Genomic DNA, 17,716 nt, shown 5'->3' with positions numbered 1-17,716 from the left:
ATAAATATAAATAGTAATTTTTTCATCTTTTATTTAAAAAAAAGAACAATTCAAATTTTAGCGCGCCTACAGGTTTACCAAAATAAAAAAATGTATTTGCGCAAAAATGTCAGTTGGCAGTATTTAAAGAAAATGGCGACAATGTCAAGTTGATACGAAAATGGGCGTCGTGGTAAATGAGTAACGTTTTTCTTCCGCAATGATAAATGATAATATTACATCGATCAAATATGGCAATTATCTAGTTTTCTAGTGCTTTGTTCATAAACAATAATCGGTGTTTTCTAAAAATCGTTTATGCGCTTGCTGAGATAATTCAGGGCGTCGGAACAACTCCATCACTGCTATATAGTTCTTTATATTCAAGAAAGAAAGAATAAATAACTGAAATTCTTCATCGATCAAATATATACACAACTCATCAAAAGAAAAAAGAAAAAGCCTTTGCAAAAATGTCTAAAGAATATGATCATTTGTTTAAACTGCTCATGATAGGAGATAGTGGTAAGTCCATCGATATAAGTCATTTGCGTTTGCAGGATGGAAAGTGCATCTTCAATTTTCATCTTAAAACTGTCATTTTTATAATGGAGTTCAATGTTTTTATTTTTCACTCATCTATATTATTATTGTTATTTAACTCGATATTCATTAATGTGTCGAGTTACTTAAAAATTTAGATCGTAATTAATCTCGAATCAGTTGCAGAAAAGATTAGCGTGGTACTTAAATTCTTTGCAATCTGCAACAAAGTTGACCTTTGATTTAAATTTAGCGGATAATACACAATAATTATATTATTTCAGTGAACTCTGAATAATCTTGTAAACTTTTTTTTTAAATATTTTTTTACATTTTTCAATAAAGTAGTTTTTTTAAATATTTTTTTCAAGTTTATTTTGATTATTTAAATTATTAACTATTTTAATTATTTTCATTATTCTACTACAATTTTAACGAATTCCAGGCATCACAGTTGGTCCCCTTTTCCCATTTTGTCCCCTTATTTCAATGTTATCATCTTTCTCCCCTTTTTTAGTGATTTGTCCCCTTTTTTACCTTTTTCTAATCAAAAATAAACGAGTTTTTCTTTTTTTGAAATTTTTTTCAAAGTGTAATCATAAACTTTAATTATTATGAAACATGAAGAAAGTGATCACTCCGAGTCGAAGACCGAAGACTCGGAGTGATCACTTTCTTCATGTTTCATAATAATATTCTCATAAATTGTTGAATTTCAAAATGATTTGAATTTGAATGTTTTGAAAATCTTAATTCCTATGGAAAAATAATGATTAAATATTTTTTTAAAAAATAAGTTATTACTGCTTTCGAATAATTTTACAATTAAGGAGATTCGTAAATAAATTTATTTATTTTACTTCTAGAGTGAAAGGATTTAATAAAGAATGTCATTTTCCCCTCAATTAGACTGAATAATTTTTTTATATAATATTTTCTTTTAGTGTTTTAGAATTAGAGGAGAGAATTTAATTTTTTTTGTAATAAAAATTAGAACGGAACACGTGAAATAAAATCCCGGTTCTCACAATGATAAGAGTTATCACAGTAGTGTAATTTATTAATTATTTTTAAATCACTGCGAAGTTTTATTTATTTTAAAACTATTTTGTATCTTAGTTTTTATTTAATAATTTTTTCTACTTTGTTTAATGTTCTAATATCTAATTTTAGATTTAATTTTAGTTTTAGTTTTAATTTTCGAATTAATAAAAAGGAAAATTACATTCAAAAATTAATTGTGGATTTTTATTTAGAAAAAAAAATGTAAAAGGTTTCGTGTAGAATCGAATGAGTTTAGTGCTTTACGCTAATTGAGATCATTATTTCATTGTGATCTAGATCGTAGTAGTTACTCTCTATAACCCTTCTTTCATCGTACAGCTTAGAATCTAGTTTAAATTGCGGAAAACATGGAATTAATGATGTTGCAAATATTTTAAAAATTAATATTTTTATTCCAGTTTAATTAAAAAAAAGAAAATATTTTAGTTTCCAAGCTTAGAATTTTTAGAATTCAATCCAATGTTTTTTTTCATTAGAATTTTTTTAAATCATATTTTAATGATAATTAGAAATTAATTGAATGGTAATTTTTACAGGTGTAGGAAAAAGTTCCCTGCTGCTTCGATTTGCGGACAATACGTTTAGTGGCAGTTATATTACAACAATAGGAGTGGATTTTAAAATTCGTACAGTACAAATTGATGGGGAACGAGTGAAATTACAAATTTGGGATACCGCAGGTCAGGAGCGTTTTCGAACAATTACATCGACATATTATCGAGGTACACATGGAGTTATTGTCGTTTACGATGTGACGAGTGGCGATACATTTGCAAACGTTAAAAGATGGCTACACGAAATTGAATACAATTGCGAACTAGTCAATAGGATTTTAGTTGGAAATAAAAATGACTCACCAAATAATAAAGTTGTCCTCACAGAAGACGCACAACGTTTCGCCAATCAAATGGGAATTCAACTTTTTGAGACTTCCGCTAAAGACAATATCAACGTCGATGAGGTAATTTCATATATTTTCCATTTACGTAAAATTTGAAAAAAGAAAGAAGAAAGAAGAAAATAAAGAGAAAGAAAAGGATTGTTATTTTATCGTAAAATTATTACTTATAAATAATAATAATAATAATAAATAACAAATAATTTTTGTGGCAACCCTGAAGAGAATAGTTAAAAAAAAAAGTTAAAAAAAAGTTTAAGAAAAATTGTTTTAATTTAAAAGAAATTGTTAAATTATTTAATTGTTACCTTTTGTTTCAGATGTTTTCGGATATAACCCGACAAGTATTACGTACGAAAAAAGAGATGAAAGTACGACAAGCAATTCAAACCAACGAGACGGTGAATCTAAGAAAAAGCACCAAACAACATAGAAAAAAATGTTGTTAACGAGATAGCTAAGTACTAGTTTTATTCAAAAACTAAATAACAATTTGTTTTCCGTATTAGTCAGACGGGCGGTGAATGCGCATTTGTTAATGACAAAAAAAGTTTGCATCGTTTTTTTTTATCCGGACGTTTAGAAAAATTTTTTTTATCAAAAAAAAAAGAAAATTAAGACGATTTTGAAATTCTTCAATTTGACGTCTTTCCAAAGATATTTAGTAAATATTTGTGCATTTTTCATAATTAACGTCTCTCAAAGTGTACTGAATTTTATTCTTTTCCACTTTCGACGTTGAGTCGGAACAAAAAAAAACAACAAAAATTGACTCTCTTTTGTCGGGGGGCAGAAAAAAATAAGCTTTAGTTTTTAGATTATACGCTAAGATGATACTATTTGTAAAATGTTATCGACTGCTTTTTAAATAATAAAAAAAAGAAAATATCTTTATTAAATTTTCGACTTTTAGTGGATTAATTTTTCTTTCTAACTAAAATAAACCGAAGACAATACAAAAAAATCTGCACAAATTGAAAAAAAACTGACAAATTAGCTTCCTTTTTGAAAATGTTCGAGGAATAATTAACATTTTACAAATAGGGTGCTATTTATAAAAAAAAATATCCAGAGGTCTAAGAGAGAAGGTGTTAGATTATTTCAATTTATTTTCTGAGATTGCCTGGTTTTTTTTCAAAATGTTTTTATTACAGCCTCTGAGATTTTTGTTTTTTTAAAAAATATTTTGTGCATTGTGAACGATCATTTTTTGAATCGGTCGTTTAAAACAGGAGAGGCAGGAAGACAGAATTTTATGTAATGTCAAGATTCAATCAAATGACTATTAATCTGTCTGTAAATAAATCTGTGATAATAGTTAAATTCATCTCTACATAATAGTGTTACTACGTTGGCTGCCACTGTTAATAATCTGCGGGTAATCCACTGTTGGCTCCTGTTCGAAATGCGACTTTGAAGAGCTTCTTAAAACAATTAAAAAAAAATTACAAAAAATTTTCGAAGGATTATTTAAATTTACTGTTTTGAATATTTTAATTGGATTTTTTAATTTCGAATCGAAAAATTTAGTTTTCAATCATTACTATTAATCGATCTTCTTTTAAATACTAGACTTAGAAAAAACTAAACTAAACTAAACTTTTATTTAAAAAAAACATTTATATTGGAAAAAAAGTTAAAATTAAAAAGTAATTAATTTTTTAATTAATTTATAATTAAAAAAGGAAGCTTCCAAAAGTCGTGTTTCTCGCTTCTGTTTGTCGTAAGGACCAATTTTTTTCCTTTTTTTTTTAAATATAACATATTAATTATTTTATTTTCTAGTTTTGAATCTCCGTAATGGCAATTATTTAATCTATACATTTATATGCAATAAAACAATGTACATACGCTACAAGCTCGTCGTGTATCGATAGCCTAAAGTATTTCATTAATCATATCCAAGCTCATTTATTGTTATATATGATTATAACAAAGTGTATTATAATAATATTAAGTATTATATAAATAAAAAAAAAATATAAATATATTTACGTTATAAAAGACAAAACAAAAAATATTGATAGGAATCAGGAATTCGCGTAAATTTTAATTGTTCTCTAATTTATTACAAAAAAAAGAACCTAAGCGCTTTTTAGTGTTTTTTAAAAGAAAAAAAATCACATTCATAATAGGAGCTTATTTGGATTTTTTTTATGGAAACTTTAGTTTTATTTCGAAATTATAAGAGAGAAAGAAGTGTAAAAAATAATGTCTTCGAAAAAACTTTTTGAATATTTTCAAATTCTTTTATAAAATGTACATTATATCGACATGTCTACATGAATTTTATATTATTATTATTATTATTATTAATATTATTATATATATAATATATAGTTGATAGATATGTTTTGATTCATTGTTGTGAATATTTTTAACGGATAAAATTTTGAGAGTGAATCCTTTTTTTATAAATAATTAAATTATCAAAAGAAATTCAAGAAAGATTAAAAAATTTTACAATAATTTTTAATTATTATTATTATTTAAGAAACTAGAATTACAGTTTTTCTGTATGCACATATAATGCAGGGTAACTGTTGATGAACAATTTATTTAAGTAACGTTATCATATAATTAATTTGTTCGTTAGTATTGTATACTATTTTGAAAAAAAAAATTAAAAATATAAATCAGGTATACATAATTGATTTTTTTTCATTATTTACCTAGATTTTAACGAAGTTCTACTTAATTTATATTAATTATTATATTAGTTTATTATTAATTATTATTATTATTATTAATTTTTATTATTATTTTATTATTTTATTAATACGAGTTGAAGATTTATTTCTAAACTTTTTTGATTGTTGTACAGTTGAAATGTCCTGAATATAAAATTAAAAGTAATTTAGTAATTTAATTTTAATTTGTTAAATAAATTTAATTTAGTTAAGGGCATTTGAACCATGATGACGTCACAGATTTAAAACTAATGCTTTGCACAAACTGTGACGTCATCAAGGTTCAAATCCCCTTAACAATCTTTCTATATTTTTGATTAAAAGCGATTTTATATCGATTTTTGTACAATTGTAAACATTACTAAAAAATGCCAGAAGGACGAATATCTACTTTACCGACTCTGCAAGATTTTTAATGTTTATTTATTAAATAAACAATATATAATTAAATTATTTTGATAAATAACTAAATGATACGCTTATTAATGATTTACAATCATATTTCAATAATAAAATCAAGTATTGATTGATTAATTTATTAATGAATTTAAGTGAAAAAAGCGTTAGTTCCGAGTTTGTCCGCAAGATATAGGTAGATGTCGCCCCTAAAAATGGCTGTTTTTGGTAGTTTTTGAGTTTCCCATGTCACTAGCCTTCCTTTAAACTAGCGCTCTCATTGGCTATATTCAAATTTTCGCGGGAATCGCTCAGACACTCTCATTGGCCGACTGCGTCCCCGCGCAAATTTGAATTCAGCCAATGAGAGCGCTAGTTTGGAAGAAGGCTAGTTACATGGGAAACTAGAAAACGACGAAAAACAGCCAATTTTAGGGGCGACATCTACCTATATCTTGCGGACAAACCCGGAACTAACGCTTTTTCACTTAATTTAATTAATTAAACTAATTATTAATTGATTTTATTATTCGAATATGATTGTAAATCGTTGAAAAGGTGAATAAATACGTAATTAGATATTTATCTCATGTGAAATAAATTTTAATCTACTATTAATCGACAGTAGAGAGGTTATGTTTGATTGCACACATGGGATGGACAAGTTGACAATAACAAAACCAACACAACAATTATAGAAAATGTTTAATTAAGATTTATGAAATTAAAAGATAATATGATAATAATAAGAAGATGATGAAGTCAGAAGCGTTTGAATTAACGCTTGCCATTTTAAAACCTCACGTTATAAAGTCTCCGTTCGTTTTACAGGTAACATTGTTAATGAAACTGTCATTTTATTTTTGTAGAAATTATACAATTCGTTAAAGTAACTATATTTATTTAATTTATAATTAAATAAATAAAAATTAAATAGCTTAATTTAATATTTAATTAATATTATTTATTTAATATTTAATTAATTTCCATTCATTTCATTTCATTTTAAATTAAATCAAAATTGTTATAATTTGCAAAATTTTTAATAAACTTTCGAGATTAATTAATGAATTACGAGTTTTTAGTTTGATTTCTAAAGGTAGATTTTATAATTTACATTTTTTTAAATTATTTTTCAGAGTATTCGAAATCTAATAATCGCAAATGATTTCAAGGTAGTAAAATCGAGGAGAATGGTAATTAGTAGAAATGAAGCGGCACTTTTTTATGCCGATCATAAAGGAAAATTTTTTTACAATCGTTTACTAACTTTTATGACCAGTGGTCCATCGGATGTACACATTTTAGCAGGTTACGACGCAATAGCTCGTTGGAGAAAATTATTAGGACCAACTAAAGTTTATCAAGCTCAATTTACCGACCCCGATACAATTAGAGGAAAATTTGGTCTCTCAGACACAAGAAATGCTGCTCACGGATCAGGTATTATTTAATTCCTCTCTTAAATTTCTTCAAATTAAATTAAATTAAAATTTTAATAAATCATAAATCAAATCGATAAAGTCTGATGACTTTATAAAAAAAATCTGTTTAAAAAGAACTGTTTTTACTGAAAAAAACTCTTTATTTGCAGATTCAAAAATTTCCGCTGAAAAGGAAATTAAAATATTCTTCAAAGATTTCGATTTTGAAAAATGGAATAATATCGAAAAAGATATTTACAATTATGGAAAAATTGACTTTGATTCTTTAAATTTTGTTCATACAATTGATAAAAGTTTACGATACGAAAAGTAAATTTCCCGAAGATTTTATGGAAAATATTTTTTTTACTTACTTGGACAAATTAAAGGGGAATAAATAACATTTTTTTATAGAAAAATAATATTCTATATTTCACCATTGTTATTAATACAATAATGGGAATGCTGTACAGATTAGACTAGATAATTTTTTCGTGAAACAGATATTTATAAAATATTGTTATTGTAAATACAGAATTTAAATTAATTTGAACAACTTTTGATGTAAGTTTTTGTTTTCACTACATCATTTCACAGTTTTGTGCAATTGACTTTTTATGTTGACTTTTTTGGTCCCTTAAAAATTATTAAGAGTCAATTTTTATTTACGCGTCAACTTGTATAAAAACTTTTGGTCTTGAAAATACTTTAATACCTTCCTCAAGCTTCATTAATTCCCTTTCGATTTCTATTTTTTTTCTTTGAGCTCGTAGTGTGTCATTTCTTATCGGTAATTTATTTAATTCTGTCACGTACTTTTCGTATCCTGAAAATTAATTAAAAAAATATATTTAGTATTTGCTTTTTTTAAATGATTCCAATTGTGATTCTTAATTAAATTTTTTTAGTATATTTTGTTTTTTTATAAGAAGGAAACCTTTTTTGATTTTTTCATTTCTTAGAAAAGATTGAAAATTTTTGTCTATTAAAAAAGATTTTTAATTATAATTACTTTTCTTTAACATGTGTAAAGATTCCTTTCGTTCATCGTCGGGAATTGGAATATGTCCCGGCGGGCAATCTGAAGGAATTGATGCCTCAATTTTTGCCTGCTCCTCTTTTTTCAGCGCCTCTTTTCTTTCTTGAATGTATCTACAAAAGAATTTTCATTTTTCATTTTAGAAATCTTTAAAAATAATTTTTGAGAAATTGAAAGTATAAATATTTACTTGGGAACAACTCCTTTTCGATAACTCGAAGGCGGAACTGAATTATTAATCGTTGATATCGCTTTATTTCCAACAGCTTTTCGTTCTTTATTTAATTTAATAAAATCTATTCTTGTATTTTCATTTTTTACAGGTGAGTTACAATCTCCACTATCAGAGGTAATTGGTTGCTTTTCATCCTTCGAGTCCTTTTTCGTCGCGTATCTTTAAATTCAAAAATAAACCAATAAGTTTTTTTAAAGAAAAATGTTTTTTTTAACCTTAGCAATAGAAAAATTTTCTTTTGAATAAATAATTAATAAATAGAATAGAAAAAGACGTACCTTATTACACCTTCAGTGTACAAATTTTCCAATTTATTATCATCCATTGTTTGACAACCCTGATTTCTCAATTTCACATCATTTTTTTTAATTTCACTATTTTCAAATTGACTCTGTACAATATTTTCATTTGATTTAAACTTATTTTTTCTAATAGGAACTCTTTGTACTTGGCGAAGTTTGCCAATTCCTTGTGGCATTGAATTATACATTTCGTGTGATTTTGATAATTTTTTTGAAGAAGAGAAACTTGCATCCTTACAAAAAACATCTCCACCATTTAATTTTTTACACGAACTCGAAAATTTTTCTGTTTTACTTCCACCCTGTAAATTTGAATACGATTTATTTCCCGTCACTTCTCCAACTTTAAAAGTACTGTTTACTTTTGATGTGACATTTTGGTATTTATTCACAGCTTTCTGTTGTTTATGAAGATGAAGATTTTTTAAATCCTCTATATTTTTATTATGAAAATACTGCTCCATTTTGCGTAAACTCTTAACATTTTCTTGAATAAAATTTTTTCTTCTCGACGGTTCTATAAAAAAAAATTATCTTAATTAAAAATTATAGGGGAGTCTTTTTTTTGAATAGTATCATAGAAAAAAAAATCAATAAGCATAGATATTAGGATATAAATTTTTAATGTGTCGAAAATAACATAACCTTATAAATTTATAGGAAAATTTGTGGCTTATATAAAAACTATTTTATCAGAGAAAATTTATTTATTATGAGATAAAGTTTAGTTGAAAATATGTAAAGCACTTACTAGGATCAGGAAAAATGCCTTTTAACGTCGTCATCCTGAGTTTTAAATAGAAAAAAACAATTCTCTTTCTATACGTGCGGAAAGAAACTTATTCCGATGATATGAAGAAAATAAATGTGAAGAATATTTTATGAGTTTCTCATTATCATCACAATTTTGAGCTTATTCCATTACACGCTATTTTAATCCTTGAATTTTTACGGATAGGTACATCACTTTAATTTTGTGATTCTCGTAACCAAATAAACAATTTTATTTACAATTTCAGGCATGGCGTTTGCTGTCAAACATCAGGATTACCACCATTCATACCAATGTAAAAATTCTAACCGCGCGAATTTGAATATAATTAAATGCGTCAATTAAAATGAAAAATATGTAGAAAATTTATTATTTTGCAGAAAAAAAGGTTTAATTCGCATAAAACAAAATTTTAATTAATGGGGAACATAACTATAAACTAGACATGTCTGTGTTCTTTTTTGTTTATAGAGTTAAAATGTCTTAAATATAAAAATAAAACTAATTTCGTAATTTAATTTAAATTTTTAATTTATTAAATAAATTTAATTAAGTTAACAATCTTTGAAATATGTTAGTCTTCCCATATTTTTGATTAAAAACGTATTTTTTATTGATTTTTATACAATTGTAAACATTACTAATAATGTCAAAAGGACGAATATCTACTTTACCGACTCTGTAAGAGTTTGAATGTTTATTTATTAAAATAAACAATATATAATTAAACTATTTTGATAAATAACTAAATAATACGCTTATTAATGATTTACAATCATATTTCAATAATAAAACCAAGTATTGATTGATTAATTAATAATTTAAGTGAAAAAAACGTTAGTTCTGAGTTTGTCCGCAAGATATAGGTAGATGTCGCCCCTAAAAATGGCTGTTTTTGGTAGTTTTTGAGTTTCCCATGTCACTAGCCTTCCTCCAAACTAGCGCTCTCATTGGCTATATTCAAATTTTCGCGGGGACGCAGTCGGCCAATGAGAGTGTCTGAGCGATTCCCGCGAAAATTTGAATATAGCCAATGAGAGCGCTAGTTTAAAGGAAGGCTAGTGACATGGGAAACTCAAAAACTACCAAAAACAGCCATTTTTAGGGGCGACATCTACCTATATCTTGCGGACAAACTCGGAACTAACGCTTTTTTCACTTAAATTCATTAATAAATTAATCAATCAATACTTGATTTTATTATTGAAATATGATTGTAAATCATTAATAAGCGTATTATTTAGTTATTTATCAAAATAATTTAATTATATATTGTTTATTTAATAAATAAACATTCAAACTCTTACAGAGTCGGTAAAGTAGATATTCGTCGACATTTTTAGTAATGTGGTAATGTTTACAATTGTATAAAAATCAATTAAAGAACGTTTTTAATTCTAATTTAATTAAAAAATTCATTAATTATAGCAATTAATAATGAATTTACTATTGTCATTATGTCATATGATTGTAAATGGTTCACAAGGCTGTCAAAAGGGTCAAAAGTACTCATTGCATGCCGGTGAATACAAGTGTCATGACGATGTAAATTGTTTATTTTATTATACAAAAAAATCATAAAATTAAAATAATTATTGTCTTTAGAATATATCAGTTAATAAATATTATTAACAATTGGCTAAAAATTAAAAAAATTTTAATTGGACATATATTTAATTCATTGAAATCAACGCATGGAGTTTGGAGGTTATGTTTACAACAATTGATTTTTTAATTGTTAGTTTAATTGTTTATAGAAATAAATTAATTTACAAAAAAAGATTTTTAACAATAAAGAGTGAGTATAATTAAATAAATACATAATGATAGAAATAAATTTTTCTAGTTTTCAACGTTCAAAGGAACGAAATTTTTTTCTAAATTATTGCTATAAAAAAAATGTTATTAAAATTAAACATTTAGTTCAACTTTAGGAACAAAAAAATAATTATGTCCAGTTATTAGAAGAAGTATATTGAAATACAAATAAATAACAAAAATGTTTTAAAAAAAAATTTGTTCATCTTAAAAAGAATAAAAAGTATACAAATAACAATAAATTTTATTAAGCAAAACATAATGTCAATTTAAATTCACACAATATTTATTTCCTTCGTATATTCGTTACAAAATAAAAGAAATAACGTCTCATTCAAACATCGTATGTATTATAAATACATATTTTTCGAGTTCCCACAAGTATATATATGAACAAAAAAATATATTCATAATTATTTGCAAGAAATTGTACATTATATTTTTGTTTTTCTCTTTTGTAATAACATTTCGCGACAAACTGAAAATCGCTTCTTCATCGATCGCAAATTTATAATTAAAATACTTGTGTCAAATGTTTATACATATATTAATAATTATAATATTTATATGTACGCATATGTGCATAAATTAATATATTTATTAATTAGTATCGAAAGCTTGACAGCAAATCATGAAAATTCACAACCAACTCATGCCAACGTTTGTATTTTTAATCCATTATAGTATCGATGTCATCTATTAATTAATTAAATGCTATAGAAACTATTTAATCCAGAGTTCTTTTTAACCCCCCTGTTTTTTAGATCTTTATTGCTTTTCTGTAATTATCGTGTGTCAAAGAAAAATATTCGGACGTCTAAATATTATTAATTTTATTACTTCACCACTGATATGCTTTTTTTTGTTTGTTATAATGAATTGTGTATTTCTGGTGTATTTATCTCTTTTAATTGTAATTTATAATTACTGAGCTATTCTGATTTTACATATTTGTATTACTTTCTAAGAATCAAATAGAAATTGAATCAAATCTTTAAAATTGTAATTCTCATTTTTTAAACTAAGTTGTCTTTTTTTTTAGAAATGGATTTTTTTTAACGGAAAAAAATTTTGCTAGCAAAGTAGCAAATTTTTTATAGATTAATGTAAAAAGTTTTAAAAGATCAAAAAAGTATTTTACATTTTTAAGAAATGAAATTTGTAAAAAACTTTTATTCAACTACTGTGCGTGTAATTACTTTTTTATTAACGATTTTGGAACAAAAAAAAAATTGATGAAACTTTTGGATTTTGGAGAATGCCAGAAATATTTATTCGAAATTTTCTTACTGGTGTTTTTGCAAATAAAACGTTAAACTATTTCATAGTTAATTTAAGTGAAAATTATTCTAAAGAGCTATAAAAATTATTTTTGATTTTAATCTCCAATCTTTGTTTCAAGAGAAAAATGTGAAAAACAGTTTGGTCCCAAAAGTGATTTTATGAATTGATTTTTCCCCCTTTGAATCTGTAATATTTAATAAGAAAACAAATATTTTGATTAATTTTAAAACAAATATTTTGATTAATTGTAATTAAAATTATTTTCTTCAAAAAGGAAAGAATTTAAAAAAAAATTTTAAAGAAAAGAATTAAAACAATTTTTTTAAAAGAAAAGAATTTTCAAAATACAAAGCAGATTATAAAAATTATAGAGAAAAAAATGTTAAATATTGAAAGTATATTCTTTTGAAAATATCTCTAATATTTCCAATATTTTCCAAAAGTAAAATCAACAACTAGAAGAAAATTGAGAAAAAAATGAAAATAATTAATTAATTTTAATTAGGATCAACGGCAGTCTGTCAGTAATTACATTGATAGTGTAATTATTAATTAAAACGAAAAATTGAGAATTTCGAAAAAAAAATTTAATGGATATGTATCTCTGCCTGGAGAGTAATATAAATTGCTCATGATTTGAAAATGTTTTCTTTTTTTTTTTACTTTTGAAGCTTTTTAATCTCAGCACTACTGTAGCACCCGTTTCAGCATTAATTGTTAAGATGAAGTGTACACAGACATCATCTAATTAAATTCTACTGCTATTGGTTTACCTTAAGCTTAGACACATATTTTTATATCCAAGGAAAGATTTATAATAAAACATTTATCGTATTCATTACAGACTGTTGGTAATTGGTTTTTCCTTAGAAATTACAGCAATAGTTTTATATTATTATTAATATTATTTTTTTTTCATTTCGTCCACTATTTAACAGTTACACTGATTTCAGCGAGAGTTATTTGATTCTTTAATCTATAATGATGGATTATGGCCCGAGAGTTTTGAAAAAGCTTACACAAATGTTTATTCTTTTTATTTGTTTTTTTTTTTGTCCGAAGAACCAGATGACCAGCCAATGATTGCTTGGTCCTGACTATGCCATCATCAATTCACAGCCTAGTGAGCTCGCTCGTTTAGAGAACCGATTATTATTAATTATTTCATTTTATTTTTTCGTTAATAAATATCTTTTCATTACAAGTGCACGAGTGAAGACTGACAAATTTTGAGAAAGAGAGATAGAGAGAGAGGGGAAAAATAAATACAAAACAGAAAATTACAAATATTTCTGTGCTGCGTAATAAGGAACGAATTACTGAGGATTTAAAAAAAATTATTTGAGAAATATTCCTAATAAAAAATCTACGAGTCCAATTCTTATTATTTAGAGCAAAATATTTATATATAGAGATATTTGAAAGTTATCCTCAGAAGGGAATTTTTTTTTATAAACACTCAGAGGAACAGTCGTTTAAATCGTTTAAAATCAATTCATTCGATTCATTTAGAGTCTACGATATGTTAGTTTTTTTTCTAAAATTCTTTTTCAAGTGTAAAATACAAATCTGTTTTACGTTTATTGAGAAGATTGAGCAAAATCTTGGTGCCTTCTATTTAAGTTTAATAATCGAGATTCGCTTTTCCATCAATAATCCAATTTTATTTTTTTTTTGACAAAAATTTCTTTAAAATAAAATCTCAGGATAAATTGAACTCTTGTCGAGAATTATTAAAATTCTTGAAAATAATTATAATTCTTTCAAGAAATTTAATTAAAATTGTATTGAAAATAATTTAATTCATTTAAAGAATTTTATTAAAATTGATTAAAAATAATTTAATTCTTTTGAGAAATTTTATGAAAATTGCATTGAAAATAATTTAATTTCGTGCGAAGAATTTTCTTAAAGTTGACAATTAAAGTTCACAATTAACATTCGATCAATTTCCGTTATAAAAAAACATTTTTGAGAAATAAATAAATAAATAAATAATAAAATAAAAAATTATTGACAGAAAGCGAATCATTGAGACTGTTCCGTTAAAAAAATAGAACAAAAAAAACTCGTAATTGGTACATTTTTTTAGACTCTAAAAGAAATTCAACTACATATTCTGAATCTATAAAGCTACAAATATCTCTCGCTTTGGAGACAAATTGTGCAGCACGAGTGGAAAGCTATTTATAATAATTAATGTGCATAAATTGGCCAAAGTCTACAGCAAATACAAACGCAGTGTGTCTAAATATCGACAATGTTGATATTTTTTTTTTTTTCATAAGCATTCATATCGAGTGGTATAGATTATAGAAAAACATTGAGTTACAGTTTGAACCTTCATGAAAATACTCAACAATAATCAAAAGTATATTATTACATGATATACGCGTTTTATCAATCACAATGTCTTTACTTTCTTAATATCTTATAATGATTTCCTAGCTAATCGATAAAATCAAGTCTAAGTTTTTCGTTGCACATTCACTGGTTGTTTTTCATCTCGCTCGGCTCTTCCAAGTTCGAGATTACAATTGTTTTTTTTTTTTTTTGTTTAATTCTACATTGGAATTTTTTTTCATATTTTTAATTTAAACGTATAAAATAGTTTTTCCTTTCATTCAAATAGAAAAATTATTAAAAACGTAATTTTTTTCTTGTCGAATTTTTTTCGCTTTACCTCGTTCAGTTACGTTAACAAAATTAGAAAAAAGATAAATAAAAAATAAATAAAAAAATAAAAAATAAAATTAAAAATTAAAATTAAAAAGTAAAATTAACAAATAAAATAAAATAAAAAAAATTAATTTAAAATAAATAGAAAACAAATAAGTTCTTTGAAAAATGTACCCAAAATAATTTTTGCGTCAAAGGACCAAAAAACCATAAATAAAAAAATAATATAGTACATACATATGTTAAGAAAAGAATAAATTAATCTTTAAATCACGTAAGAAAGTATAAAGTTAAATATATAAAAAAAGAATATTATAAATTACGTTAAAAGTACAAAACGAAAAGAAACAAAATTACAGCTGGTTCTTTGATTATAAAAAATGAAATAATATAATATATAAATAATAAAAATGCGTGACTATTAGAGAAAATAAATGGCATCACAAAGAGAATGTCCGCTTTATAGAAATTACGATTTTCATTTTATATTGTATTATGTATAATATATCTATAAATATGTCATGGATGTAACGATGAAAGAACAGTGTAATATGTATTCATTATTATAATATAGAAACGCTGTTAGCGCATAGCAGCACAATAAACAAATTCGTATCGATTCGTTATTTACAAGTAGTTTAAATACAGTTTTTTTTCGACAACGCGAAATTAGAATTATATTTATACAATCACTGATTATCGAATCAAAAAAACTCATTCGTCCACTCGCCCATTTCTCCAAAAAAAAAAAAAAATAAAAATTCATTTCAAATAATTTGTCAATCTAAAAAAGTTGATTTTGTCTCTACAGACACTCTAAGGGACGACTTTGCTTCTAAATAAAATTCGGTGAATTTAATTCGAAAGAGAAATTTGAAGAATTGAAAATATTTTTCAACTGATGAAAAAAAGATAAAAATAAAGAAGATAAAAAATAAGAAGATAAAAAATAAGAAGATAAAAAATAAAGAAGATAAAAAGAAAATTTACAATTATAGGAAAGAAAGAAGTAAGCGTGGAATTTAAAGATATTCGTATCGACAGGATGCTTCAGAAGAAAATAAGTACAAGAAAATAAATGCATTTTGAGAACAAGATGAAATAGTGTCGAAAGAAAATTTCTCTAAAAGCAAAGAGAGTTTTTCTGCAGCTAAAAAAACTGTCTAAAAAAATTAAATATAGAAAAATAAAACATTTTTCCGATTTTCTTTGACAAATAAATAGCAATTAATATTTTTCACGAAAATTGTCCTAGTTGATGACTTTTATAGAAATTAATTTCCCCTCAAATATTGACGAATTATTTATTAATAATAAAACAAAACACCAAAACATAAATTGCCAATTGCAAATTTTTCCGTTTAATTAGTTTTACGTCCGTTGTTAAATTTTCCTTTCGCTATTAAATATTTAATTAACAGACTGAAGAAAGTAGTAAAATTTAGCTATTGAAAAATTAAAAATTTGACAAAAAAAACTCGATTTAGTCGATTTATAAAAATTGGATTTTATTTAATTCTAAATTTTTCTAAAATTCTATTTACGAAATTTTTTAGTCAAATTGTTTTTAAATAATTGAATTTAAAAAAAGGGACGTAAAAGTAATTAAAAAATTTTAAAAATAGAACAGTAACTTTTTTCTACTACGCAAATATTCGAAAATTTCCAAAGTATTGAAAATTAATTTTCTAAAAAGTCTCCTTTAGAAAAATATTTACAAAAATTATATTTTGTCACAAATTTATTTAATTATGGATAAGATAAATTTTTTCATGTATTTTTTTCTAATTCATTTTCAATTGTATGTGGAGCTTTTAATTTTTTCCCTCCATTTTGTTGATTCAATTTCTTTTTTTTACAAACTCTTTTCTTTTTCTCTTCACAAAAACTTATTCCAATAAATATTATCATCAATTAATTTTCTGATGATTTAACTTTATACAAATTTTTTGTTTCATTCTTTTATCTTTTTACATATATATGATTATAATTTAGGAACGAAATTTTTCCTTCATTAATCAATTTTAGTGAAAATTTTCAATTTTCCGTCAAATTATTAACTTATAAAAATATTTTTTTTTGTCTAATTTGTAAAATATTAATTTTTATCTTCTCGCTATTATAATTGAATTTCAATTATTATTTAAATAATAATTTTTGTTGATTCAAACAAAAATTTTTTTTTCCCATAAACAAAAGTTTGATAATGAAAAAATAAATTTTCTTTTTTGTTCCGCAAAAAATTGAATTAAATTCAAATCGGTAATTATTTACAAGCGAAATGAGAAATTTGGTGAATATATTGAGTGTTAAAAACCAATTATTGAAAATTTCATTGGACTGTGAATCATTTCATTTAGGCATTTTCTCTATATTTGAATTTTATTTTCTATTTATAAGCTGGTGAAAATTTCTAAACAAGATTCTATTTTTTTTCAAATACTCTCGATTAATTGACTAATGAATTACCACGTTGAATTCATTTTGTTTTTTTCTCCTTTATTTATTTTGAAGATTTTTTAATATTATTGCAAGTGCAGAAATTTTTTTTTAATAAAGATAAGAAACGAAAAATTCTATTTACTGTGAATG

At 24.4% G+C, this 17,716-nt stretch overlaps 3 protein-coding genes across 3 annotated transcripts; 2 read left to right on the top strand and 1 right to left on the bottom strand.

The window, feature by feature from the left end:
• Positions 1-127: 127 nt before the first annotated feature.
• Positions 128-3,384, top strand: LOC122506975 (ras-related protein Rab-35). The gene is made up of 3 exons (XM_043619426.1): positions 128-504; positions 2,124-2,548; positions 2,806-3,384. Exons 1-3 carry the CDS (start codon positions 453-455, stop codon positions 2,932-2,934), a joined length of 606 nt encoding a protein of 201 aa, XP_043475361.1. The 5' UTR covers positions 128-452; the 3' UTR covers positions 2,935-3,384.
• A 2,634-nt stretch (positions 3,385-6,018) lies between these two features.
• On the top strand, positions 6,019-7,548 carry LOC122506974 (nucleoside diphosphate kinase 6). Its single transcript, XM_043619425.1, has 4 exons — positions 6,019-6,129; positions 6,197-6,402; positions 6,711-7,014; positions 7,166-7,548. Exons 2-4 carry the CDS (start codon positions 6,325-6,327, stop codon positions 7,327-7,329), a joined length of 546 nt encoding a protein of 181 aa, XP_043475360.1. The 5' UTR covers positions 6,019-6,129; positions 6,197-6,324; the 3' UTR covers positions 7,330-7,548.
• Positions 7,423-9,618, bottom strand: LOC122506973. The gene is made up of 5 exons (XM_043619424.1): positions 9,323-9,618; positions 8,548-9,088; positions 8,225-8,428; positions 8,008-8,147; positions 7,423-7,821 (listed from the first exon to the last, which is right to left on the bottom strand). The coding sequence occupies exons 1-5, from the start codon at positions 9,354-9,356 to the stop codon at positions 7,661-7,663; spliced, it is 1,080 nt and encodes a 359-aa protein (XP_043475359.1). The 5' UTR covers positions 9,357-9,618; the 3' UTR covers positions 7,423-7,660.
• Between the last annotated feature and the right edge of the window lie 8,098 nt (positions 9,619-17,716).

The sequence above is a fragment of the Leptopilina heterotoma genome, unplaced genomic scaffold, assembly GCF_015476425.1.
Source record: "Leptopilina heterotoma isolate Lh14 unplaced genomic scaffold, ASM1547642v1 Lhet_44, whole genome shotgun sequence".
Classification (NCBI taxonomy): Eukaryota; Metazoa; Arthropoda; class Insecta; order Hymenoptera; family Figitidae; genus Leptopilina; species Leptopilina heterotoma.
The sequence above is the reverse complement of the archived record's forward strand: the minus strand, read 5'-3'. Positions and strand labels throughout refer to the sequence as shown.